The sequence below is a fragment of the Aphelocoma coerulescens genome, chromosome 5 (genome assembly GCF_041296385.1).
Source record: "Aphelocoma coerulescens isolate FSJ_1873_10779 chromosome 5, UR_Acoe_1.0, whole genome shotgun sequence".
Taxonomy (NCBI): domain Eukaryota; kingdom Metazoa; phylum Chordata; class Aves; order Passeriformes; family Corvidae; genus Aphelocoma; species Aphelocoma coerulescens.
This window is the reverse complement of record NC_091019.1, coordinates 1,649,769-1,674,857: the sequence shown is the minus strand read 5'-3', so window position 1 is coordinate 1,674,857 and position 25,089 is coordinate 1,649,769. Positions and strand designations below refer to the sequence as shown.

The following is a 25,089-nucleotide window of genomic DNA, read 5'->3' as shown; positions in this document are numbered from 1 at the left end:
CCTGGAGCCCAGTTTTCCCGGGAACAACTGCCCATCTGCCTGCAACGGGAAGCAGGGAATGAATTCCGTGTCTTGCTTCGCTGGCATGCTCTGTTGCTTTCGCTATTAAACTCATTCCAGCCCACCAGTTTCCTCACATTTATGCTCCCAATTCTTTCCTCATACCACAGGGGAGGGAATTATAGCCGGAGGAAGCCACACCAAGCACCAGCCGTCCCGTTCACCCGGCTGGAAGGGCTGGCAGGGCAGTGATCCTCGCGCCTCCGGGCTGCTGCACGTGCCACTCCCTGCCCGGCTCCGGCGCAGTCTGGAGTGACCTCGGCAGGGACATCGTGGAAAATCCTGGCCGCAGCCCATCTGGCAGAGCCTCAGCTATGCAGCTGGCCTGGCTTCCCCCTTCCCCTTCGCACTCCTCACCCTCGGCAGACCCCGGTCCTCGGGGCTGGGGCCCCGCAGGGATGGGAACAAAACCCTGTTTTTCCCTCGCTCCGCGAACATCAGGCTCCTGCCAGGACACCGCACTCGTAAGATGTCTGAAATCCCACTCACAAACACAGCCGATATTTGTTGCAGGATCCCTGGCACTGAGCCTCTGGTGAATCATTTTTTGCTCGCTTTTTCCTGGAAGACACGGGCTCCTCGCTGCAAGCAGGATCTGCTGCCTGCCCGGCCCCAGGCTCGGCCTGCCCAAACCCCAGCACTTCCAATGGGAACTCAGGACAGCAAAGGCTGTCGCTCCAAGATCCCCTCTTTCTCCTTCTCCCTGTTTTCGTCAACAGCTTCCAGCACAAATCCAAAGGGCAGCCCCACACAAGCCAACATGGCAAAAAAATCGACCCTTCCCCAGCCCAAAGCCTCCCTCCCTCCCGCCTGTGGCCACTCTGGGCTGCCATGGAGAGCTCCCCCCCAGCCCATCTGTCACCAAAACTCGGGAAGAGAATAAAAACCCTCCAGCACGATGTTTGTAGAGGCAGAGAATCAGGCATGACTTTGTTCTGGCCAGGACGTGCCATGGAGAACATCCCATCCCCACATAGCTCCTTACCTGACGTTTCCCATATCTATACAGACAAAACCCCAAAGAAATCCTCGTTCACCAGTCTTAAAATTGCACAGTTCTTAGTACTCGATCTCCTGTTGGTTCTTGATCCCTTCGCCTTCGGTGATAACTTGGTCCTCATTGTTCGCTTCTCTCACCGATCAATTTCCCAGCCCACGTGTCCCCGACCACGCCAGGGGAGTGATGCTGGTTCATGTTCGCTACTGGCCGCTTCTCTCCTCTCTATCTTCTGGCTGCTCCCGATCTGTGCATGTTCAGATCATCGGGCCTCTCCCGGCGGACAGAGAAATTTCTCTTTTCCAAGAGAAACTTGAACTCCCCTCCCCCCGGGCGAAGGCGAACAAACCCCTGACTAAAGTTACATAAAAAAGATTAGAAGTTGTATCATTTCCAACATCCCAAACTCCCCTCAAGTCCCCTCAGAGTCCCCTCAGAGCCTCCCAAGTCCCCCGAAGCCCCTCCAGGTCCCCAGAACTGCCCTGCACCCCCGGGCTGCGCGGGATGGGGGTCCCGAGGGCCGTGCCCCCCTCCCCCTGCGGGGCGGTGCGGGGCCGGTCCCCCGCCCTGAGCGCGCTCCGTTCCCGTTCCAGGCGTTCATTCCCGGTCTTGGAGCCCAGGCAGGCGGACGTGTCCGTCCCACTGCAGTCCTCCGGGCGGGGGCGGCCCCCCCCGGCCCCCGGTCCGACCCTCAGCCCCGGGACTACGTGCTCTGGTCAGTGTTCAATGTGCTGCTGCGGTGCGCGGTAGGCGGGCTGGGCTGCCTCGGCTTCCCCGCGCTCGTCTACTCCGTCCTGGTGAGGGGCGAAGCGGGGACCCTCACCAGGCACCCCGGATCCAGTCCCGATCGGCCCCGGCACCCCCACGCAGACCGACCCCCAGCCAGCTCCTCCCAGGACCCCCCGACTGAGCCCGGCACGGGACCCCCGGCGTTTCCCGACCCCCTCCTCAGCTCGGGACCCCCCAACCCAACCCGACCCGGGACCCCTCGACCCAGCCCGACTCGGACCTTTCCCTCACCTCGGCACCTCCCAGTCCCGTCCCCCCACCCCCAGCCCTCCCTGACACCACCTCGGTCCTCACCCCTGCCCTTGGTGACACGTCCCTGGGGTCCCAGCACAACCTTGAGGCCACCCCCGGCTGGGTTGGCCCCCCAGCCTGTCCCCCACACACTGAGCCCCCCGATTGCCCCCCAGGCCCGTGACTGCAAGTTGGTGGGGGACCTGGAGGGTGCCCGGCGTCACGGCGACCGCGCCAGGGTGGCGAACATCACCTGCTCCGTGGTGGTCGCCGTCGTCGTGGTGATCATCATCATCATCGTCGCCGCCATCGTCATCTCCACACACAGGACCACCCTGAGTGTGCTTCCTGGCCTGGCCCCACCCGCGGGGTGCTTCCCCCCTCCTCCTGCCCCCAAAACGCGGCGCGGGGGCGATGGGTGTGAGCCCCCGTCCCCTCGCTGTCCATTCCGCGGGTGGCGGGGATGGGGCGTGGGGAGCAGCCCCCGCTCTTTGCTCTGCTCACGCCCTTCCTGGCACCTGTGACACACCCGTGGGTCACCGCTGCCCCCAGGAGAGTCCGTCCCGCCAATCCCCCTCGCTGTCACCTCATTCACCGCCGGGCGCCGCAGAGGGTCCCCGGGCATCTTTGTGGCGTCCTCCTCCTCCTCTCCCTCCTCTCCCTGCCTCCATCCTGCCGCGGAGCAGAGCGCTTCCAGGCCACATCCCAGGAAAGTTCCTTCCCAACACCTTGGGCACGGCAGGAAAAGGAAATTAAGGCCCCTCCGTGTGTTTTGGCTGCCCACGCCCCCCACGCTGCAGCCCCGTCTCCTCCCCTCCCCGCCGCGGAGTCCCGTGGCTGTGGCTCTTCCACCTTCCCACATCAGCTTCCCATTTCATCCCGCCGGCAGCCCAAAGGTGCTGCCGAGGGGGGGCTCTGGCCTGCCCAGCACACCTGGAGGGTGGGGCTGGAGGTACCTGTGCCGGCCAGCGCCGTGGTGGTCCTCGGAGTGACCCTCCCGCGGCGTCCGAGCCACGCTGGAGCCACCCGTGCTCCTCATCCCGGGAGGAAGGCTGGCTATAAAAAGCCCGTGGCCTCGCCATCCCAGCCGTTCTCCCAGCCCGGCCCGCGGGACAACCGCACGCCTCAGGGCTGTAATTTCCCAGGTTTATATTTAGCGGAGCAGGGGTATAAAAGGGGCGCCGGCCGCGCTGCCCCGAGGCTGCCGGAGCCGCGGTGCCCCTCTCGGTGGCCATGGACACCTCGTACCCCCGGGAGGAGCGGCCGCCCCCCAAGCGGGGCCCGGCCCCCGCCGCCCCCGCGCCCCGCGACCACCTCATCTGGGCCATCTTCAACACCCTCTACATGAACTTCTGCTGCCTGGGCTTCGTGGCGCTCGCCTTCGCCGTCAAGGTACCGGCACCGGCGGCACCCGAGCGCCCGGGGGGCTCCGGGAATCCCGCCCCACGCGGACGGCCGGGGAGGGATGCCCGCGGAGGCACAGAGCACTTGGGATAACTCCCGGGCTGGCAGATCCCCACACTCTCCACAGGCAGGTGACACCTGCCGCTGGTGAACCCTCCCTGCTTCTCCTGCCACTGATTCCGGAGGTTGCGGGACAGTGACAATCCACAGCCCCCTACCCACCACCCGAGGAGCAGCTGCTTCATCCTAAGAAGGGCCGTGGGGGCCGTGACGCCTCCAGCCCCTCTGGCAGGAGCAGCTCCAGCTGCAGAAAGACGGGGACGAGCAGCGGCTGGAGCCAGAGAGGCTCTGGATGAAGCAGGAAGGAAAACACGAGTGGGAGAGAATGCGGGGCTGGAGGGGAGCAGGAGCAGCCTGGGATGGACGGACGGACGGACGGATGGATGGGTGGGTGGGTGGATGGGTGGATGAATTGTGGGTTGCAAGGGGGACAAAGCAGGAAGGGGCTGAGGGAAGGGGCTGAGGGAAGGGTCTCTCCCCGGCTGTTGCAGGCTCGGGATCGGAAAGTGTCCGGGGACGTGGAAGCTGCTCGGCACTTCAGCTCCAAGGCGCGCTGCTACAACGCCCTGGCCACGGCGGGCAGCGTGGTGCTGCCGCTGCTGCTCGGTGCCCTCATTGTCACCGGTGTCATCCACCTCTCCAAGCTGGCCCAGGAGTCCGTCGGCTTCTTCACCTACCAGTTCAGCGGGAGTGACGACGAGGACCAGTGAGCCAGGGATGAAGGGCTGGTGGAACCTCCTCTGCCTCGCTGGCGGCCGCCCAAAAGGCCACCACCGCTCTCTGCCACCCCGCTGCGAGGGCAGAGTCATTTTTCTTTGTCCTGTGGGGGTTTTTTTCACCTCCCGTGATCTCATGTGGAGCCCCAGCTTCCTTGATCACTGTTTAGTCATTAAACGCTTCACTGAGCGCGAGTTTCTGGGTGTGGAAAGGGACAGGGGGGTGCCAAAGGGAAAACGTAAATAGGGATTTTGGGCTCCGATCGGGCTCCTGGCAGCCGGGTGACACCATCATTCCCACAGCCTTCAGGGCCACCTCTGGCCACCTCTGGCCCCAGGACCGAGGAGGGGAGGAAGCAGAGCCGCTCCCGGGCCTCGTGGGGACAGGATGAAGCAAATGGGCTGTCACCTCCCCACCCCAAAGGGGAGCTGAGACCTGCAAACTCATTACAGCAACGCAGACACCCCCAGCGAGCCCCAGCCAGGACGGGGGGGAATTGGGATGCACCCCCACTGCTCCCTGCTCTCCCTGCCTGGACTGGAGACGGCTCATTTTGGGACTAAAGGACCCCTTTTTTGAGGATAAACCCCCTTGACTGCCAACTAGCCCTGGCTCAGAGCTGGGCTTTATCCCAGCGCCATCCAAATCCCAATCCGGGCGCACTGACGGGGCTGGGGACATCGTGGTCCCTTTCTCCTGCCAAGAGTTGCCTCTAATTAGGGGCCGGCGGCTCTAATGAGGCCGGAGCAGGACCCAAGTAATTACACGGCAGCGGGAGAGTCGCTGCTCCAGCCCTAAGCAGTCCCAGATGCTTCGGGGCACGGAGCAGCCGCGGGGCTTTTTACAAACCGTGCCGAGATTCCTGGGGTCGGTTTGGCCAGGACAGACCCCGCGGGGCACGGAACGCCTTCGGCACTCCCTGCTTCCACCCGGGGCTGTCCTGCCCTCCCCGGGGACAAGGGAGGGTGCGGCAGCGAGGATGCTGCGCAGCCCGGAGTGCGGGGCGGGGGGTGCCACGCCCGCCCTGTGCAGGCGCAGCAGTTCTTGGGATTTCCGTGACACCGGCAACGCCCTGAGCAAACCCACAGCAGCTCCGGGCCCGGGAAAATGCTGCCCTTGCCGCCATCTGGCAGGGGGGTTCTACAGATCACTGCCGTCCGGGCTTCCCGCAGCCCCTCAGCCGCCAGGTGAGAAAGGATTTCACGCCAAAACCGCTTGAAAAGAGGGGGAATAACGCAGATAAAGGTTTAAGAACACGTGTGTTGTTACACAACAAACAACGGGGAAGCAGCTGTGTGCTGCCCACACGGGGCTAAAAGGCTTTCGGCTGCACATCTTGGGGTAACATTCAGTGCCAAAACATCACTCATCTGGTGGAACAGCGCTGGCTGAGCCTCCACAGCCTTTGAGCCCACGGAGCAACACGGCGGGAAGGAGAGGAGTGGGGCAGCACATGCTGGAGGGGCTGGAGTCAGGATCCTGGAGTCAGGAAGGGGCTTCCTTACAAACACAAACACGTGAGAGCACAGACAGCTCCTGGGTGTTTAGAAAACACGTCTGAAATGGTCGTTTCCAGGCTGGGTTTCCTCTCCTGTGCCGAGTAAGAGATGTGTGGAGGGCAGTGGGGAGCTCTGACGTGGTGACCGCTCTGGCCATGGTGACAGCTCCAGCCACCGACCCCCGGAGCCACAGCGACAGGTGGCACACACAGTCCTGGGGGGAAAAGGCCTCCTGGCACAGCCTGGCACCCCCTCTCCACCCACTGTTACCTTCCCCCACCCCCAGCATCCCAGATCTGCTGCTCCAGGGGGCAACGCCCGGATCAGCCAAGGTTTAGGGGGTCCTGCCGGGGGACCTCTGGATCCATCCGGGCGCTGTGGGGAAGGAGATGCTCTGCCCTGCAACACAAAACCCCTCATGTGAGATACAGGAATGATTTCTTCCCAAATAATTTCAGGGCGCAGATCTGGGCACCGCTGCCGTACCTTCCCTCAGGGGAAAGCGCTGTCCCGACTCCAGCACAGCTTCCAGGGCAGATGCCGGAGGGTCCCGGCAGGTCTCAGTCACCTCCATCCTGGTCTCCTCCCTGGTGATGGTCACCTCCAGTTTGTTGCCCAAGTAGGAGACGCCGGAGACGTTGAGCTTGGTGATATCGTCGGGAAAGGCGGGATCGAAGAGGAGGCCGGACCTCGTGATCCTGGAAAGGCAGGAGCACAGCGGGGTGGGAACAGCAGGAGCCACAGAGGAGCCCAGCTCGGGCTGGGGGAGCAGCCACCTCTCCAGGCATCACCACCCCAGAGGAGTCCGAAAGGGTCCTCAGTGCACCCGGGGATCCCCGGGCAAACCCCGAACACCCCGATGGAGCACCTGAAGAGGAGCTACCGGGGCCGTGATTCCACAGCCCACCCCAGGGCACTCCTGTCCCATCCCGGGCTGGGGCCCGGCGTTTCCGTAAGCTTGGATTTTATATTAAAACAAACACAGCTCGGTTCCCTGCTTCAGTAGCAACCCTGCTCCTCTGGGAGCAGGTGACCCTCAGACTCCCACCCCAGCTGCCACTCCCACGGGATGGAGGGCTGGGAGCCCAGCACCGCTGGTCATGCTCCCTGCCCAGAAACAATGGAGCAAGATCCCGGCTCACTCCCTCCATCCCTGACCCAAAGCCGAGCTGCCTGGGTGGGCATTGGCTCTGGGTGAGGAAAAGCAACGGCCCCTCTTGTCTCCGACCCAAATCCCGGCGCAGCAGAGTGCTGAGAGGGCTTGAGGGACCGGAGAGGGCTCGAGGGAGGCTTGGGGAGCCCCAGCGCTGCGCAGGATCCGTGTCCCGCGGCGGGACAGGCGGCAGCGTGGCCGCACGACGTCGCCGCCGCCTCTGGAATTTGGCCGGAGCCCCGAAGCCGTGGCTTGAGCCAGTGCCACGAGGGGCCCGAGCCGGCACACACCGGGCGCCTGGAGGCCTCCCAGCTCAGCCAAAGCCGAGGTTCCCAGCTGGGAATACGGCAGCTCACACCCGGCTCCGCCAAGGAACGGGGTGGGTTTCCCAGCAGCTCTGGCCACACACAGAGAGTAAAAACACATAGTTAGGGCTGGAAGTTTTCACCGGGAACCAAAAGGCTTGATCCAGCCTCAGTTAAACCAGGAATAGGCTGAAGAGATGGTGGCTCCAGGGTGGAAACCACCACAGCTCTGAAATTACATGAGCAGCTCCGTGTTTTCCCAGGATATTTTAAAGCTGAGGCGATGCCTGCTCAGCACCTCCCTGCAGGGAGGCTCCCGGAGCCACATGTGAGCAGGGAGCCCACAGCAAGGCTGCAGGAGGTGCTCCCTCACCACATCCAAAGGAGATGTGGTGATGTTGCTGCTGAGCCGCAGAGCAGGCTTAGGGAATGGCGTTTTGCTTCCCCAAAGTGACCTGGGACCATGAGCCTCCTACCTGTTCCCAGCCAGACGGGGACATTTGAAGGGGCCAGCATTGCTCGGGAGTTAAAAGTGACACAGCAGGTCTCACCTGAACCCCGTGAAGCCAAAGAGGACGACCTGCAGGAATCCACCCATCCCCGTCAAGAAGTTCACAGCTCCCGACCCATCCGAGTTCTCCACCCAGACCTGCTCCAGCATGAGAAAGAGATGATGCAGGAGCTGGTTTGGGATGCTCCAAGCGGTTTTGTGGGTTTCAATCCCATCGTCACCCGCCCGGGAGCAGGAGGACTCTGCAGCCCCGCTGCTCACCTTGAAGGGCTCTGTGATGTTGCTGAAGCACTTCTGCAGCTGGCTCCGGGCTCTCTGCAGCTCCTTCAGCTCCAGCCAGCCCACGGCAAACATGCTCTGCCGGAGAGGGAAAGGTGGCAGCGCAGCGGAGCAGCGCCGCCTCCGCCACCCCTGCGACCCGGGGCGAACACTTCCAGGGCACGTCCCAGCTCTGCAGCATCCCCTGGATGGGGACACCCCCCCGGGGGGTCAGTCCCAGGCTGGGCCCTGCCCTCTCCTCACCCAGGTCATGGCCGGCCCGGCTGGGTCGGTGACGGGCTCGTACATCTCCAGGTCGTTCCTCCGGACCTCGGCACTCATGGGATGCATCAATGGGAAGCCCAGCAGGACCACGTCAGCCTGTTTCACCGGCTCACCTGGGGACAGGGCTGGTCAGACAGGGACAGTTCCCAAATTTCCTGAGTTTTTGAGCCCGCTGATGAGAAACAATCTAGTGAGGCAGGAAAACCACCCCGAGCCCAGCTCTGTGCGCTGCAGCAAGAGCAGGGACTCTTCTTTTGCCATTCCCAAGTCTGAACCGGTCAGAATTCTGATCCTTCCAGGATTAAAAGTGTGATCCGTGGGCTGCTGCCACTGCCTCCCCGCTCACCTGGGCTGTAGCCGTCGTACTCAGGGTGGTATTTCCTCTCCTCGTCAAAGGGCACTTTGATTTTCCTGGCACGGTCCTCCCACTCCTCTGGCACTGGGAGCAGCAGGTCCCGAGCCAGGTCAGCGGCAAAATTTAAGCTGGAAAGGAGGAGGAACAAGGTTTTACGTCAGGGATGGGTGACAGTGAGAGGAGGGAGAGGACAGAAGGAGCTGCAGAAAAAGCTGCTGTGGAAGAACGGGGGGGCACAGATTGAGCCGGGGTAAGAGCTTCCATCACGGAGCCGGGAGCCCGTTCCCCTGGCTGCGGGCGTCTCCAGCTGGCTGACAGCACGGACGCCTCACGGAATGCCGAGGGAGAAGCCCCGCTGCGAAGGGAGATCCCGCTCAGCCTCACTGGGCACTGAACAGGGCGGAGGAGCCGGGGGAGCCCCTGCTCCTCCTCCGACTGCAGAGGGGCGACAGGGAGAGGGGTGTGAGCAGAGGGAGGAAGGATGCCCTTGGGAGTGCCAGGTGGAAGAGCAGGGAGCCAGGCCGTGCTTCCCGGTGCTCCTGGGAGGCTTTCCAAGCGTTACCTGCGCCGGGCCAAGGCGTTGGTGAAGGCAGAGTTATCGACCTGGCTGTGGTACTCGTCTGGGGGCATGACACCTGGGGGGACAGGAGGGGACACCTCGCACCTCAGCACACCCAGGGGCTGCCGTGGCTCTGGGCCCCTCCTCAGGGACATGGCTGGAGGAAGGGGACCCTCCTGCCCATCCGGATCCTGCTGGCAGGGTCCCGCCCAGTCCCGGTGGGATGCTCAGTGGAGAACATGTGTGGTGCTGGTGCTGAAGGAGGAACAAGCTGGGATGCAGCTCTGGCTGGTGGATGCAGGCACCTCATCCTGAGGGCATCTTGAAGGGGACCTCCAGGTCATGGAATCCCAGGGTGGTTTGGGTTGCCTTAAAGCTCATCCAGTTCCACACCCCTGCCGTGGGCAGGGACAGCTTCCACTAGACCAGGTGGCTCCGAACCTCTGCTTTCCACCCCATTCCCACAGCAGAGGTACCTCTGATGTGGTAGAGCTGCTCCTCCTCACTCCACTCCATCCTGCTGCACCAGTACTGAGCCACGGCTTCCACCAGCTCCCAGCCCCCGTCCTCCCGGAACAGCTGCTGGTCCTGGGGCAAAAACAGGGCCATGAGGGAGACTCCGCCAGGCCCAAAGTCAGCGGGAGGATGGAGAGGAGCTCTGAGGAGATGGAGGGAGCAGGAGGAGAGACTGGCCTGGTTTGAGCCAAAAAGATGCTGAGACGCCCACGGGAGCAAGGACAGAGGAGGCAGGGCTGCAGGAGGGAGCCTGCGGAGCAGCGAGGGCAGAGCTCCTCAGCGAAGGGACAGCGACAGCGTCCAGGTGTCCGGCCACCGGGGGGGACCCTCCCTTTACCTGCGTGGTGCAGTAGTACTGCTCGAAGGCCATCAGGACATCCCCGCTGACGTGGATTTCCTGGGCTCCGTAGATCTCCTCAGGACACACCTCCCGGCCAGTGGCCGCGCTCTCCCACGGGAACTTTGCACCCTGCCGGGCGAAGCATCCATGAGCACATCCCCTTGTGCTGCGCCCCGCGGGAACAGCCCGGGATCCCCTGGGGACAGCGCTGGGAACAGGGCTGGGGACAGGGCTGGGGACGGGGCTGGGGACGGGGCTGGGGACAGGGATGGGGACGGGGCTGGGGACAGGGATGAGGACAGGGATGGGGACAGGGATGGGGACGGGGCTGGGGACAGGGATGAGGACAGTGCTGGGGACAGGGATGGGGACGGGGGCTGGGGACAGCGTTGGGGACAGGGCTGGGGACAGTGCTGTTGCCCACCGACCACAAACACAAACCAACAGAGAGTCAGTTTATGCGGTGCTTTATTCAGGGCCCGGGGACCTGGGGACTGGTGTCCCAAATCAGGCTTCCCAAAGACCTATCGTTTCACTCAGCTCTTTATACAGTTTCAAACATTGGCACACATACAAAATTTAATTTTCAAAGTAAAACATTAACAATTGATAATCATACCCCAAGCCGTATATCTTCATGGTTGTCTAGTCTTAGATAATGCTCAACGAACTCCCACCACTGAAATCCCCCTTGCATGCAACATATATCGACCCAGAACTATTTACTTTTAGACATGTTCTCCATGCCCAGCTAATTCACTACTCCTAACTTCCCCACCCAGCACATTCCATTCCTGTTTCCCAAAAGAACTATTTCTACACCTGAGGCCTTACAGCTTAGCAGAGCCTTAGCCTTACTACTTCTAAAATCCAATATCCTATCCCTTTTGTAACAGTGCTGGGGACAGGGCTGGGGACAGGGATGGGGACGGGGGCTGGGGACAGCGTTGGGGACAGGGCTGGGGACAGCACTGGGGACAGCGTTGGGGACAGGGCCTGGGCACAGCACTGGGGACAGCGTTGGGGACAGCGTTGGGGACAGCACTGGGGACAGGGGCTGGGGACAGCGTTGGGGACAGGGATGGGGACAGCGTTGGGGACAGCGTTGGGGACAGGGGCTGGGGACAGGGGCTGGGGACAGCGCTGGGGACAGCCCCGCCCGGTGTCCCTGCCGCACCTCGTAGCCCTGTTCCTGCGCGTTGCGCCTGGCGCCCTCCAGCGTGCGCAGCCGGTAGTGCAGGACGGCGCGGGCAGCCTCGGGATACAGCAGCAGGATGTTCGGGAACACCCAGGTGTCCTGCCAGGCCACGAGGCGGGATTGGCTGCGGTGGGGACACCCAAGTGCTCCCGCCAGCTCCACCCTCCAAGGACACCCCCATCCCGGCGGAAGGATGGAGCCTCGTCCATCCCTACTGAAGGACAGCCTTCTCCACCCCGACGGAGGAAGGATGGAGTCTCCTCCATCCCCCTCGCCGTGCCAAGCCCCCAGGTCAGCACGGCCCCCCTCACCTGGTCCCAGAAGACGTGTCCCCAGTAGTCCTCGCCGCGGGTGCCGTTGGACAAGCCGCCGGGGCTGATGCCGTGGAACGGGACTCCGGGGCTGTCCTGGGGCGGGACGGCGCTCAGCAGGTAGTAGAGGCAGCCGTGGAGCGCCTGGCGCAGGGCCGGGGGCCCATCCAGCTCCACGGAGCAGCCCCGGCGCAGCGCGGCCCAGGCGCGGACGTGGGAGCGGTGCAGGGACCCCGCGGCCACCAGGGCCAGCCCCGCGCTGTAGCTCCGCTTCGCCTCCTCCTCGCTCCCGGCCACGGCCGCCAGGAACTCCCAGCACCGCTCCCGCTCCTCCCCGCCCAGCGTCAGAGACTGTGGGATGGGGGTCCACAGCATGTGGACAGTGGGACGGGGGCCCCCCTCTACCTCGGGAACCAGCGTCTGCCCGTAGATGTAGCTGTGGGAGACGGGAAGCGGTGGGGGAAGGTGTTTCTTCCCAGTATTCCATCTAACCCTGCCCTCTGGCAGTGGGAAGCTGCCACAAATGGTCTCCGGTCCCAGGAATCCAGTTCTAAAAAACGTCATCCCCTCCAAACCTCCCGTTTTCCCCAGCCTCACTTCTTTGGAATCACATCTAGCCCCTGGCCCCTTCCCTGCTCTCACACATCAGAGTGAGGAATAATTCTGGAGCTGCAAGGAATAAAAATGTTACTGTGCTTAATTTCAGGGGGTTTCAGGGGTTTTCGGGGGTTTTCAGGGGTTCAGGATGAAGTGGGTGTGCAGAAACCTCCACACCCGTCACCATTCCAGCCCCACACCCCGTCACCATTCCAGCCCCACTCCAGCCTTACACCGGCAGTTCATTCCCCAGGGGAGCAGACCCCTGTGCCACAGCCCGTGGAGGGTGGGCTCAGGGCCGGGACCCCCAGCCCCCACACTCACTGTGCTCCCTGGAAGTCTGGCCCTGGGGTCAGGTCCAGGTCCTGGCTCTGCGGCACGAACAGGCTCTGGAGCTGGACGGTGATGGGATGAGTGGAGCCGTCCAAGCGCCGGATGGTGATGCTGAAGGCCATCAGGTGGACCAGGGAATGGTGGGCGTAGAGCTGGTGGGTGGCCGTGTAGCCAGGGGACCAAATCGTGTGGCTGAAGGTGCCTGTAAGCACACCCAGAGCCACCAGCCTTTGGAAACACATGGATTCCCACCCCTGCCCTGTCTGCTGGTTCCTACTGGCCAAGGAACGGCTTTTCCTGGGTCCAGAGCCAGCTGTGGACTGGACAACACCGCTGACACCGAGCCTGGCCAAGCTGCTGAGGGATGGTCTGTGCCATCAAACATTTTGATTAAAGAGCATCTGCCGAGCCTGGCCCTAGCAGGGATAGAGCTACAGCCTGAAAATCGCTTATTCCCGCACAAAAGGGGAATTTCCCCCTTGTTCCAGGGGAACAGCACCCCGAGGCGAACGGAGCACGAGAGGGAAGATGCGACTGAGCGGCAGAGGCAGCAAAAGCAGAGAGAAGGGAACCTGCGGCAGAGCCCGAGGGGAAGGGGGCGGCTCGCTGCTCACCTGTCCAGGTGTCGAGGGTGAAGCTCTCGGCCGGGCAGCGGGCGCCGGGCGCTGCCATGCGCAGCCCCAGGGGGCTGGGGACATCGGCGCGGTGCGTGTCCCCCGCGGCCCCGCTGTACACGCCGGCGGCGTGCAGGATGTCCCGGAACACGCGGGTGCCCAGGAAGGCGTTGGTCACCGTGGGCAGCAGCCGCGGGTCCCCGGGCAGGGCCGTGGCCGTGAACACGCCGGGGTCGCCCTCGCCATGGGCCATCGCCGCCGGCCCCGCCTGCGGAGCGCAGCGACGGGGCGGGGGCTGAGGGCACAAAGCGCTGCCCGCTCCCCGTCACCCCCCGCCTGCCACCGGCCGTCTCTGTCCCCTCTGGTCACCTCCAGCGGTTTTCCCCCATCCCAGCTTCCCCCCAGCCCCGCGGTGGATCCCCTCCGCTCTTCCACGCCATCTCCAGCTGTCCCAAACCCCCGACAGCTCACGGGCTTCATCACTCCTCGGCCTCCCCCCTCTCGCTCTTCTGCTGCCGCGATGGGATCGCAGCGGTTTCTCCCACCACACAGAGCCACCTTCCCCCTCCAGCCTCCTCTTCCTCCCCGTGCTGTTCCGTGGCACTTCGAAAAGTTCCCGAGACTTCCCCCTCTCCCTGCAGCTCACTGCACCCCTCTGTTCCCCCTCGCTCCCGCATCTCCAGCTCAGCTTCCTGGGGCAGGACCTTCCTATTCCACTGGTTTGTACACAAATCGTATTTACGTGCCACGTACAAACATCCGTGTAATTACAGACCAAAAACACGCACAGAGACGGAGGCGCGTAAGCAGCCCCCGACAAAAGGGAGCTGCAGCTGCCTCCTGGCAATGCCGGGCACAGGGAAAACACGGGAGTGATGAAATGGGGCTCTGAGAGACTCCGAGCAGAGCTGGGAATCCAGCCGGGGGGACGCAGGGGCAAGGAGGGCGCCCAGCCCCCAAACCCCTCCCTGAGAGCAGCCGGGTGCAGGCACGTTCGGGCTCAGCCCGGTTTCCTCACCGAGACTGAACGGCGAGGAAAGTCCTGCCTCCGGGAAAGTGAAAAATCCCGACCCAGCCCAAGCCCCAGGGCGCGGAAGGGAGGAGGTGGGTCTTGCCTTCGGTCCCGAGGCCGGGCTGAGCCTGTGCAGGCAGAGAGAGGCTGCTCCAGGGAAGGACGGAAGTTGCCCAACCGAGAAAGAAGGAAGGAAATCGCTTTTTTCCCCCCCTCTCCTTAAAAAGAAAGTTGGAAAAACGATCCTGGACACGCAGGTGTTGGTCCAGCTGAGCTCAGTGCCCGCGGAAGGAGCCGGGGAAGGAGGAACCGAAAGAGCAAAACCACGCCGTATGGCTCGTGGTCCCAAAGCCGCCGGCAGAGAGCCGGGGTAGCAGCACACCCTGCTGACCTCCCGTGTCCCCAGCCAGGCTCTGACCCTTCCCCTCGGCTGTTTCCAGGGAGGAAAAAAATTCCATGTGGACTCTGGCTTTGGCACGCTTTTCCAAGCCCCCAGCCTGCTGGCTCAGGGATCCGGGGGTGGAGCTGCGGCCAGGCAGCACCGGCCCCTCCGAGCGGCCAGCGGCCCCGGTGCCCACAGGGGTTATGCCACTGGCCGATCCAGCCCTCACAGGACCGGCATAACACGTCTGTCCTCCGCTGTAAATCCACGGAAACCCCCCACGGAGCCTGGCTGGGTCAGTCCCCATGCCCCGGGGCCACCCTGGGGACACCCTGGGGACACCCTGACACAGGGCAGAGCCCGGGCAGGTGCTGCCAGCTCTACTCCTTTGGTGTCCCAGGGTCTAATCCCAGCTGTGCCCCAGCAGGATTCACATCCCCTTTGGTTTGTTCCTCACAACCAGCACAGTGATGCCAGCACAGGCTGAGTCCGTGGCAGGGGCAGGGATATCCATCCCCTGGATGGGGATATGGCTGGGCATCCGTAGGGATTCTGGAGCACTGGATCATTATCCAGCAGCCACTGGCACACGGGGACGAGCAGTTCCTTCCCCAGCTGATCCCAGTGGAATGCACCCCACTTCCTTCCCTTCACCAGAGGAATTTGGAAATAGGACTTTCTGGAAAAGGCTCTCTCGCTGAATGGTTTTTTGAGCGCTATAAAGTTTGTAAAAGCCCGCTGAAGAGGAGGTCCAAGGAGAGAGGAGTTCTGCTCCAGAGGAAGAGTTTTGCTCCAAGGGAAAAGGCCCCTGCAAGAGGAGGTCTCTGCTCTCCAGCAGAGCGTCTCAGTGTCCCCCTGTGCCGGCTGGGGACAGTTTTTGGTCTCAGAGTCCTGGGCAGTGCTGAGGGGAAAAAAATCCGAAAACAATTAAGGGAAGAAAAATCAGGCAGAGAGCAATTTGGGAAAACCTTGCCATGCCAGGCCGTTCCTCCCCGTGGCCCTGGAGCCATGCCGAGGGTGGCAGGGGCGTGGTGGCAGCGGTGACAGTGACAAGCTGGGCAGCTGCAGAGCCAGGAGCAGCGGGATCGCCCTGACAGCGCCATGAAGGGTTTCCAGAGGGGCTCCCAGCTCCTGGCAGCTGCCCTCCGGATCTCCCGGGTCCCCCGGGCACAGCTCCGCTCCCACCCCCCCGAGCACCCGCTCTCTGCTGGCGTGAGTATCCTGGGGGGCTGAAAAGGTGGGAACAAGCCCGGGTTTTTTTGGGGGGGGGCGAGGGGGCAAACCCTCTGTGTCAAGGCCAAATTATTTTGGAAGGGAGTGGAAGCAAAAGGGGAGGGGGAGGAACAGGAGGAATGTGCGCCTGGCCTCCAGCCCACACCCCCGCGCTGTCCATGCCCTGCTCCCTGCCTCCGGCTCCTGCTGCCGTTTGTCCTTTCAGGCCCTGTCTTAACCTTTGGGGTTTGGGGGTCCCCTGCAGCCCAGGGCGAGGAGCAGCCGTGACACTGGTGGCCCTCAGGGACAGACCCAGACCCTGTGTCCCTGTCCTGGGACAGTCACCCCAAAGGGGTGTCCCCACGGGCAAGGACAGGGCTGCTGTCACCACAGAGCCCAAAGTCCCTCTGACACTCCCCCTGTGGGGACAGTTTCCCCCAAAGCAGACCCTCCTGGGCTGGGTGAAACAAGCTGGGAAAAAGGAGCTTTCTACCAAAATCCTGCCCGGTTCCCCCTCCACCCCCTTTTTTGGGGGGTTTCCCTCTGCTGCCTTTCCAAGGTCTGCAACAGAGGAGCTGCAGGGGCCTGGAGAGGCTTTTTCCAGGCAAATAAATCGAAGAAAGGTGCCAGTGCAGGGGGGTTAATGCTGTCCTGGTTCCACCAGGGATACGAGGCTGCAATTCCCATCCCAAAGTCATCTGAAAGTCAGGAACACCGCAGGCCCCGGCCCCAGCCTCAAGGTCACGCACTGCTCCCGTGTCCCAGAGAAACAACGAACCCGGAGAGCACCAGCTCGACCCACTGCCAGTGGGAACAGCTTTGCTCCCCAGACCTGCCTCCAGAGCCCCGGGGCGGCCCCACAGGAGGGGGAAGAGCGCAGGGGAGCGAGCTGGGGGTGCGGTGTTGGACGGCACCAGCGCAGCCATCCGGGAGCCCCGTGTGCCGTGGCCGCGGCCCAGCCGTGCCCCTGATTCCCGCTCCTCGTCCCCCACAGGAACAAGCCATCGCCTTCGCCATGATGTTCACCTCCTTCCTGCTGCCCACAGCCTGGGTCCTGGCCAACATACACCACTACAGGAGCCGGCCTGAGTGAGGAGCGGCAGGAGCAGCCCGCTCCCTGCCGAGGGAATCCCGGGGCAAGAGGCCTCGGGACAGAGCCTCGCCGGGATGGAGCCCCCCGAGCCTGCTCATTAAAACCCACGTTTGTGTTCAACAGTGGCTCGCTGGGTTTGCTCCGCCCACGGGGTGTCCGTAGGGAATGATCCGGATTCCTGCCCGCAGCCTTCCCTCCAGGGCTGGCAGCAGGCTCCTTCCCACTGGAGCCTCTTGCCACTGCAGCGCTGCGTGCACCCCTCCCAGCGCAAGCCAGGAAGCCAATCCAAGGTAAATTCCTGGCAGGAAAACACTCCAAGGCTGGAAGTGACATTAAAAGGGTGCCACAGGCTGGGGGCTGCACGTCTGCCCGCTCTCCTCCCTGCAGGAAGGGCCTCTCCACCTACCACATCCCAAGGTACCTGTGCCAGGGAAGCAGCCAGCACGTGGAAGATTCGGGTAGCGAGGTGTACTTCCAGGTATCTTGGAAAAACCTCTGGAGCTGTCACGGTTCTGCAGATCTGAGCCTCATTCCCAGGAGCTGCTCAGAGCTCCACAGCCAGGAGAGCTGTCGGAATGCTCCTGGGAGAAGCTGCCACTGCTTCCCGCAGCGACATTCCGGGTTTTGGATGCCGATCTCAAGCGGCAGCAGCCCCATGACTGACTCCACTGGAGTTTCCTTTGCTCCCTAAGGAGCAGTGACAGCTCTGGGAGTGAGGGCCAGCTCTGACACGGCACTGGGAAGGAGACCGTGCTCCTTAAAGCCTTCTCCTGTCCCCAGCTACGAAATAAAGGGACTATTTTCCTGATCAGAACACTTATCCCTTCCACACGCTCTCCTGAAGTCAGTAAAACTGGCACCAGGAACAAGCCTTGGAAGACAGGGTGCAGCAGGAACTGGGGAAGTCAAACCCAGTGTCTGGGCAGGGAAGAGGCAGGCCCCGGGCACTGAACAACCCCCATCCAGGCGGGAATTTCAGCCAGAAGGGCCTGGAGAGCAGCAGCAGGAGGCTGAGTGGGTACAGACTCCAGCAATTCCATTTTGTCCTGTGTCCCAAAGCTTGTCTCCCTTGCATGAGGCACCTCTGTGCCTGCACCAGTCTGGCACCAGCTCCCTTCTTTCTTTCGATGGGTTACGCCCTCAGGCAAGGCAGGAAAAGCAGGAAAAGTACCAAAATTCCAGCAGTGCCGTTTGCTACCAGAGAACCAAACTGGTGGGGAAAGCTCCTGAATCCCAGCAGTGGCAAGGCCTGACCGTGGAAACACGTTTTCAAAGGGATCAGCAGCTCAGCTGCCAGGGACGGAGACGACACAGAATTCCCAAAAAGGGAAGGCAGAGACGTTTATTCCGGCAATGCCACTGCACCTCACCTGAGCACAAAGCGTTGGTGAAAGACAACCACCCCCTCAAGTGTACGGACACACCCACTAACCAGGAATCCCGGGAAAACCCTTGGATGGAGCAAACGCTCCCTCTGCTGCAGATGAGGAGAGGTGGAGGGAAGGGGGGCCAGGGGAGGAAGAGGATTTGGGGAATGCTGCCTCAGGCTGCTGCAGGGGCAGGGGGAGAGGGCAGTGGGACAGGCCGTGCCCCCTAAGGCCAAGACCCCTCGGATCCTGCACCAGGATCCCACCCTCCTGCAGCAGCTGGAGGCAGGAGGGCTCAGGAGTGATCCATCCCCCCAGGACGGAGCTCTGGGATCAGGGATCAGAGCCACTCATGCCAGCAGAGGGAAAGCTTGGCTCGAGCACCAAAGGGTCACACGGCAAAAGGCCACATCCTCGTCCTCCTGCTCGCCACATCCCCGGCTGCTCCCGCTCTGCCCACCCACCCCTCCGGGGATCCAGTGCAGTCAGTGCTGCCGGCCTCGGGAGCAGCAGGAATCACTCTCTCCTCTATGTCAGGATGTCGTGGGCTTGGTGCTCCACCAGCATCTCCATGCTCCGCACGTCCGTGCACCAGAACTCCAGGCGATCCTTCATGCCCTTGATCTGCAAGGCAAGGCCACGAGGACGGAGTGCCTCAGCTCCTGGGAATGCCCACAGGCTCCTCCTCACACCGGAGAGCCCACACCACTCCCCACAGCCCCACACAGCCAGAAACAGGGATGCCCCATCCCTGGAAGTGTTCCAGGACAGGCTAGACAGGGCTTGGAGAAGCCTGGGATAGGGGAAGGTGTCCCTGCCCATGGCAGGGGGTGGCACTGGATGGCCTTTAAGGTCCCCCCCAACCCAAACCATCCTGGGATTCTGGGATGAACAGCTTCTACCAGCAAATCAGCAAGGGTTAAACTGAAATGCACCAAAGGAGTCGTTTGCAGCTGGAATTCCAGGCACTCGATTTTGGGTTTAAAGGTAAAGACACCCTGCACAGTCTCCTTAAACCTTACAAGGATGAAGCTGAGAAGCTCAACAGCTCCATCATCATCCTGGACTTCCCTCTTCCCAAGAGCAATGTGCCTCCTACACCCCCAGAACTCCCAGAGGCTGTTTCATGCACTTAGGAACGAGGCCTGGATCCTTCTGGAAATCACAGCCATGGCTTCTGTGTGGCTTTCACGAGGGACGTGCCAGCCCTGTCCCTGTGAAACACCCCTGGGCAAAACCAAGCCCCCAAGGAGGCTCATTCCCAAGCTGTGCCCCTTCCCAGCTCCGGTGCCACTCCCGGGTCACCCCACTCTGGCCCAGCTGGAGCTGGTGGCCGTTACCTGCTGCAGGTCCAGCACCCGTGGCTGCACCCACGTCATGTGCACCCTCTTGTCCACCTCGTCGATGCTGCCCTTCACCAGCCCCACCGAGAGCGCCTTCATCACCAGCAGCTCCACCTGGGAACACAGATAATCCCGGGCAATGACCCAGGCCGCCCCGCTTTCCCCCTGACAGGAGTAAAACCTGGCACCTTCACACGAGATCCCCTCAGAATCCAGGGCAGCAGCTCTCACACCTGCCCCCTTTCAGGTGACAGAACTGCCTCGAGACTCGGCACCTCAATGGGGAGGAGTCCTGCTCCCTAGAACTTTCCCCTAAAACTGGATTTTAGGGTTTTTTTAGTTCTTTTTCCCTACAACTAGATTTATTTTCTTTTCTCTGAAATCCCAGGAAAGACAAGGCAAGTGGAGAAAGCCAACAGAGCCCAACTGTCCCTGAGCAGCAGGTGGGAGTCGGTTTCTTCTCCCAGGATTCAAGGGACAGGACAGGAGGAAACAGCCTCAGTCTGCACCAGGGCAGGTTCAGGTTGGACACCAGGAAGGACTTCCTCATGGGAAGAGCTGTCAGGCCTTAGAAGGGGCTGCCCAGGGAATCTCCATCCCTGGAGGTGTCCAAGGAATGACCGGACGTGGCACTCGGTGCTCTGGGCACAGGTTGGACTCGATGATCTCAGAGCTTTTTCCCAGCCCAGATGATTCTGGGATTCTGTGTGGTTCAGGTCTATCCAGGCACTCTTAGAGCTCCAGAACCTGGACATGACCAAGGGTGTCCACCCCCAAACTCACCTCGTTGACGGTGACTTTGGCACTCTTGGCAATCTCCTCGAAGGTGAGCTGGCGGTGGTTGGCCGGGCGGGTGAAAGTCATCTGGATCCAGGGAACAAACCAAAAAAACAACCCCCACGGGGTTTTAGGGATTCCCACAGCTCCCAGAGCCTCCCTCAAGCTGCCCTGCCCAGTCTCACTCTGAGCTGGCAATGGCATTTCTCACGTTTAACCAAAGTCCAACGAGAATGTTTTACACCAGTGTGGGGCGGTGACAACAGAGTCGGGGCCTTCCAGTGACAGGAAGGGACTGTTCAGGTTATCCACCAGGGAAAGGACCCTCAGTCCCTGGGAGACAGAGACGTTTAACCGTGTTCCAGCCTTTTGTTATCCTGGAACATCCTCCAGACACCATCCCTGAGGGATTCCTCTCCCCCTCCTCCACACCACAGAATGGACACCTCCCTCGATCCCCAGCTGCTCCAAGCCCCAATGTCCAGCCGGGCCTTGGACACTGCCAGGGATCCAGGGGCAGCCACAGCTGCTTTGGGCGCCCTGTGCCAGGGCCTCAGCACCCTCACAGGGTGCCCAATATCCCATCCAGCCCTTCCCAATAACCCATTCTCCCCCGTCCCGGCACTCCATGCAAGAGCCCCCCTGGAACTAGGGACAAGCAGCCCAGCACAAGGTGTTTTCCCTCACAGCACCTGCTCGTGGCTCCATCTACAGGCAAAATACACCCTGAACCTCCTGTATCCAGGAGTTCCTGCAGCTGAGGGATCAGGCACCCTGAGCACATCCCAGCTCACCTCCATGAGACACAACAGCTGGATCTTCTGCAGCAGGAGCGCTTCGTTCGCAGCCAGGTCGGGCTGTGAGGGGAGAAGAGACACCAAAGCAGGTCATTATTGCATTTCCCCCCCATCCTGGGGGAGAACATACAGGAATAAATCCCTGGGAGGGTTCATTTAGGAGGAAGGAGGCCACCACAGCCCACCCAGCAGCCAGGAATGGTTCCAGAAAGCAATCCAGGTGCCAGCGGTCTCACAAAACCACTGCTATGCCAGTGCAGGTAACACCCAGCATCACTGCTCTCCTTCCCACTTCCCAGAACAGGAGGGAAAGCACTCCAGAGGGAAGCCAAAAGAAAACTAATGATGGGTACCGAGATGGAATAACCACTCCTATGCTCCAACCAGGATTACACCAGTGCTCCAGAGCCAGGAATGAGGCAAAGGTGATCAGGAAAAGGTCCACAGACTCCAAATGTCAGCTGCAAACTCCAAGCCTGGGCCTTCAGCAGTGCCAGAGCCCTCACCTGCTGCCCCCAGGCCGACTTGAGGGCCTGGAAGGTCTCCACGTTGCCGCTGTTGAAGGCGAAGAGGGTGTCGATGAGCCACTGCCGGTCTGTGCTGCGCAGGGACTCCAGCACGGGGTGCATCAGCTGCAGGGGACAGGCAGGAGGGTGTGAGCAGGGGAGAAACAGCTCCTGGGGCTCCAGGGATCAAGGGATATGGCAGCACTCACCAGCTCCCCGAAGTTGTAGACGCCTTCTCCCAGCAGCCCGGCCAGCCCCAGGGTGAAGGCTCTCTCCTGCTGCTCTGATACTGGAAAAAAAACCAAAACAAAAATAATTTGCATGAAAAAAAAACCCAAACCAAAACCGCTATGGATAAAGAAAACCTCAACCAAAAATAATTGGATGATAAAAAAAACCCCAAGCCAATAATATTTTGGATAAAGCACCACTTTAAGCTTAAGCCCCATCGAGCCCTCCCTCACCTACATTAAACAATTCCCAGCCCTCATCTTCCCCCACGCTGCCTGAAACTCAGGAGCCTGCAGTAAGCACAGCACAAAAGGGCTGCTTTTTGAACCTAGAGTGAAGATTTTGGGGAATTGGAACAAACTTGTCCTTCTGGCAGGGGCACTCCCCCTCTTCCCCCTGGTGCAGGCCAGGAGCAGGTCCTCAGGGGTCACTCCTCAGTCCAGCCGGACCTCGGATCCACCACGGCACAGCCAAAACAACAGGGAGAAAACCCCAGCCAGGGCGCTCATTTGGCTTGGGGGGATGAAGCAGGGCGTGGGAAGTGGGATTTCCCCTGCAGAGGAGTTACCTGGCAGGTCCTTGACCTCGATGCAGCCCAGGAAGCGCAGCGCATCCTTGTAGTAGGCGGCGTGGTTCCCCACGGTCTGGTAGTACTTGCTGGAGAGGTCGTAGAAGCGGCTGTGCACTGATGTCACCCCGGGGAGGGTGTTCAGCATCTCCTCCACCTCCTCAATGGTCTCCTGGGAAGGGCAAGACCTGGCTCTTACAGGGGAAGGAGCACCTGGGGCGTGCCTGCGCTCCCGGCTCCGAGGGTCGCAGCCCTCCTGGGGGATCCCCAGTGACATCCCGGGCAGCTGTGACACAGCCAAAGCCACCACCACTCCCAAACCCCTCCCTGTGCCCAGAGAAGCTCTGGCTGCCCCATCCCTGAAAGTGTCCAAGGCCAGGGTGGAGCAACCTGCTCTAGTGGAAGGTGTCCCTGTCCATGACTGGGTGATCTTCAAGATCCCTTCCAACCCAAATCATTCCAGGATTCCACCCCCCAAACCCATCCCTCTGTACTTGCTCGAGGAGAGCCAAAGCTGCCCTGCCTGAAAAACATCATTTCAGGTTTGAAAGATGGTTTTAAAGCCAGCCAAGGATGACAAGCCCCATGTGCTTCGCTCAGGCAACACCACCACAGGTCACCGTGAGCAGCTCCCTCATCCTGGTGAGCTCACGAGCCCCTCCGAGCCGGGAGCTGGGATAACCACGGAATGTCCCAGCACCCCAAAACTCCCCATCCCCCATCCCAGGCCGCCCCTCACCTTGGTGACCTGCAGGTCCCCGATGTTGAGCTTGAGGGCCCCGATGGCCGTTTTGCACAGGATCACGGCCTCGTCGCTGCTCTTCACCTGCAGGGACCCAGGGACCCCTTTGGAGTGTCACCTGCAGCCAGGTGCGCTCCAGGGGCTGCACAAACGTCCCTTGTGCCCACATTCCTGCACTCAAATCCCTGCGGAGAGGTGCTGCTCTCCAGCACAGGTGTCACATACACCCGTGCCTCCTGGCCTGCTCACAGGCAAAACACACCGAGAGCAACTCCCAACGTACCTTTTCCCGGGTCTTCTCCAGAAAAGTCAGGGCCACGTTGGGATCTGGAGCAGAGGGAAAAACGGGTTTAAACGTGCAGCTCTCGTGGAGCCAAACCTCGCCTACCAACATGCCTTTTACAGGATCCCTGCAGGCTGCACTATGGGTTCCCATCCAGGGCCCCCAGCCACGATCCAGAGCTCACAACAGCACGGGGAAGAGGGGAGGACACGCACCTGTCATCTGCCGGACCACGTGCAGGATGATCTCCACCAGGGACAGGGGGTTCACCCTGCAGGGAGCAGCTCCGAGTCAGCAGGGACCCCCAGTTCCCCCCAGGTGACCCCAAACCCTCCCAGGTGACCCCCAAACCCTCCCAGGCGACACCCAGTTCCCCCCAGGTGACCCCAAACCCTCCCAGGCGACCCCCAGTAACTCACCTGTGCTCAAACTCGCTGATGAAGTTCTCATAGAGCTGCGGGGACAAGGACAGGGACACTCAGGGTCAAGGAAAGCCCGGTTCAGAGCTTCTCACCACATTTCCTCTCTATTCCAGCTCTATTTGAACAGCCCTGGAAGTGCTGGACAGAGCTCTGAGCCAGCTGGGCTAGTGGAAGGTGTTCCTTCCAGGGAGGGTGGAACATGATGGTCCTCGAGGTCTCTTCCAATCCAGAGCATTCCAGGGTCCTATGATTTCTCCAGAAAATCGGGCATCCCATACAGAAATTCCAGCACTGTTCAGAACCCGGAACTGCTCATTTTATCTAATTCTATCCCCACAGGCTTCTTCCAGTGACCACCCATCCTGCACTTGTGAACCTCTTGCTAAAATACGGAATAATAAAAAAAAAAAAATCCCCCTTTAACCCCCAAAAATGAAAATCCTAGGCGAGTGAAGGAAAGAATCACTTGGAAGCTTCTGAACTCGAGACACTTGATTTTAGCAGAATTTTCACACAGTCACCAGTGCAAACAGCCCGGGAGCCGAACCCACCCCGGTTAGTAGCTCCCCGAGAGGACTAGGAAAGAGAGAAGCCACAGGCTGAGCTTTTCCCGGTACAGAAAACCGGGAGGAGTCCGCTCACCTTGATGAGCCCATCTCCCTGGGCGAAGCAAGGGTCCTGCACGAAGTCGAGCACCTGCAGAGTGAGCTGGTGCCACAGCCTGAGGACACAAACACCCCCGTGAGCCCAACGCCGCCGGCCCGTGCCCCCTCCCGGGCCGTGCCGAGCAGGGTCTGAGGGGGCGAACCGGGGGCTGGGACCGCCGGACAGGGGCGAACACCGCGGGAGCCACCTCCCGGGCGAGCACCGAGGCGGCTAAAGGGACGCGGGTCCGGCCGAGCCCCGCGAGGGCTCCTCAGGCGGGCGGGCCCGGCCGCGCTCGGCTCCGGCACCCGGGGCGGGCGAACCCCCCGCACCCCGTCCCCGCTCACTTCTTGTTGTAGAGCTCCTCGAGGCGGTGCCACACGGCGGCCTGGCCCGGCCCCGCGCTCTGGCTCTGCTGCAGGAAGCCCGGCACGTCCTTCATGGCGGCGGCGGGGCCGGGACGGGGCCGGGGCCGGGACGGGGCCGGGGCCGGGACGGGGCCGGACGGGACCGGAGCGAGGAGGCCGCGCCGTGCCCGCTGTGCGCACTCACTTCCGGCCGCGCGGGGCACGCCGGGTACCGTAACGCCCCGCGCCCGCCGCCGCCGCGCACTCGCT

General features: G+C 61.8%; 4 protein-coding genes and 1 long non-coding RNA gene across 6 annotated transcripts; 3 read left to right on the top strand and 2 right to left on the bottom strand.

Moving 5' to 3' along the window:
• The first annotated feature begins 1,561 nt into the window (after window positions 1-1,561).
• On the top strand, window positions 1,562-2,601 carry LOC138110971 (interferon-induced transmembrane protein 5-like). Its single transcript, XM_069016116.1, is given in 3 exon segments — window positions 1,562-1,745; window positions 1,748-1,854; window positions 2,254-2,601. Coding segments are annotated over 3 exon segments (639 nt in total).
• A 709-nt stretch (window positions 2,602-3,310) lies between these two features.
• On the top strand, window positions 3,311-4,251 carry LOC138112088 (interferon-induced transmembrane protein 5-like). Its single transcript, XM_069018776.1, has 2 exons — window positions 3,311-3,469; window positions 4,033-4,251. The coding sequence occupies exons 1-2, from the start codon at window positions 3,311-3,313 to the stop codon at window positions 4,249-4,251; spliced, it is 378 nt and encodes a 125-aa protein (XP_068874877.1).
• A 1,249-nt stretch (window positions 4,252-5,500) lies between these two features.
• On the bottom strand, window positions 5,501-14,278 carry PGGHG (protein-glucosylgalactosylhydroxylysine glucosidase). 2 transcript variants are annotated; one of them, XM_069016219.1, is made up of 14 exons: window positions 14,208-14,278; window positions 13,093-13,360; window positions 12,470-12,680; window positions 11,549-11,984; window positions 11,217-11,336; window positions 10,037-10,168; window positions 9,660-9,771; window positions 9,187-9,259; window positions 8,616-8,752; window positions 8,249-8,394; window positions 7,988-8,083; window positions 7,767-7,864; window positions 6,244-6,455; window positions 5,501-6,156 (listed from the first exon to the last, which is right to left on the bottom strand). In XM_069016219.1, the coding sequence occupies exons 2-14, from the start codon at window positions 13,343-13,345 to the stop codon at window positions 6,092-6,094; spliced, it is 2,091 nt and encodes a 696-aa protein (XP_068872320.1). In that variant the 5' UTR covers window positions 13,346-13,360; window positions 14,208-14,278; the 3' UTR covers window positions 5,501-6,091. The 2 variants fall into 2 exon arrangements, with proteins under 2 accessions (XP_068872320.1, XP_068872321.1); XM_069016220.1 differs by having other exon boundaries at window positions 8,249-8,382.
• A 1,107-nt stretch (window positions 14,279-15,385) lies between these two features.
• On the top strand, window positions 15,386-16,911 carry LOC138111040 (uncharacterized). Its single transcript, XR_011151231.1, has 2 exons — window positions 15,386-15,698; window positions 16,693-16,911. It is a non-coding gene; the product is annotated as an uncharacterized lncRNA (long non-coding RNA).
• Window positions 16,912-18,107: 1,196 nt separating this feature from the next.
• PSMD13 (proteasome 26S subunit, non-ATPase 13) lies at window positions 18,108-25,042 on the bottom strand. Its single transcript, XM_069016211.1, has 13 exons — window positions 24,820-25,042; window positions 24,470-24,548; window positions 23,825-23,859; window positions 23,621-23,676; window positions 23,406-23,449; window positions 23,120-23,206; window positions 22,381-22,552; window positions 21,791-21,870; window positions 21,582-21,707; window positions 21,073-21,135; window positions 20,285-20,365; window positions 19,499-19,615; window positions 18,108-18,782 (listed from the first exon to the last, which is right to left on the bottom strand). The coding sequence occupies exons 1-13, from the start codon at window positions 24,912-24,914 to the stop codon at window positions 18,687-18,689; spliced, it is 1,131 nt and encodes a 376-aa protein (XP_068872312.1). The 5' UTR covers window positions 24,915-25,042; the 3' UTR covers window positions 18,108-18,686.
• Between the last annotated feature and the right edge of the window lie 47 nt (window positions 25,043-25,089).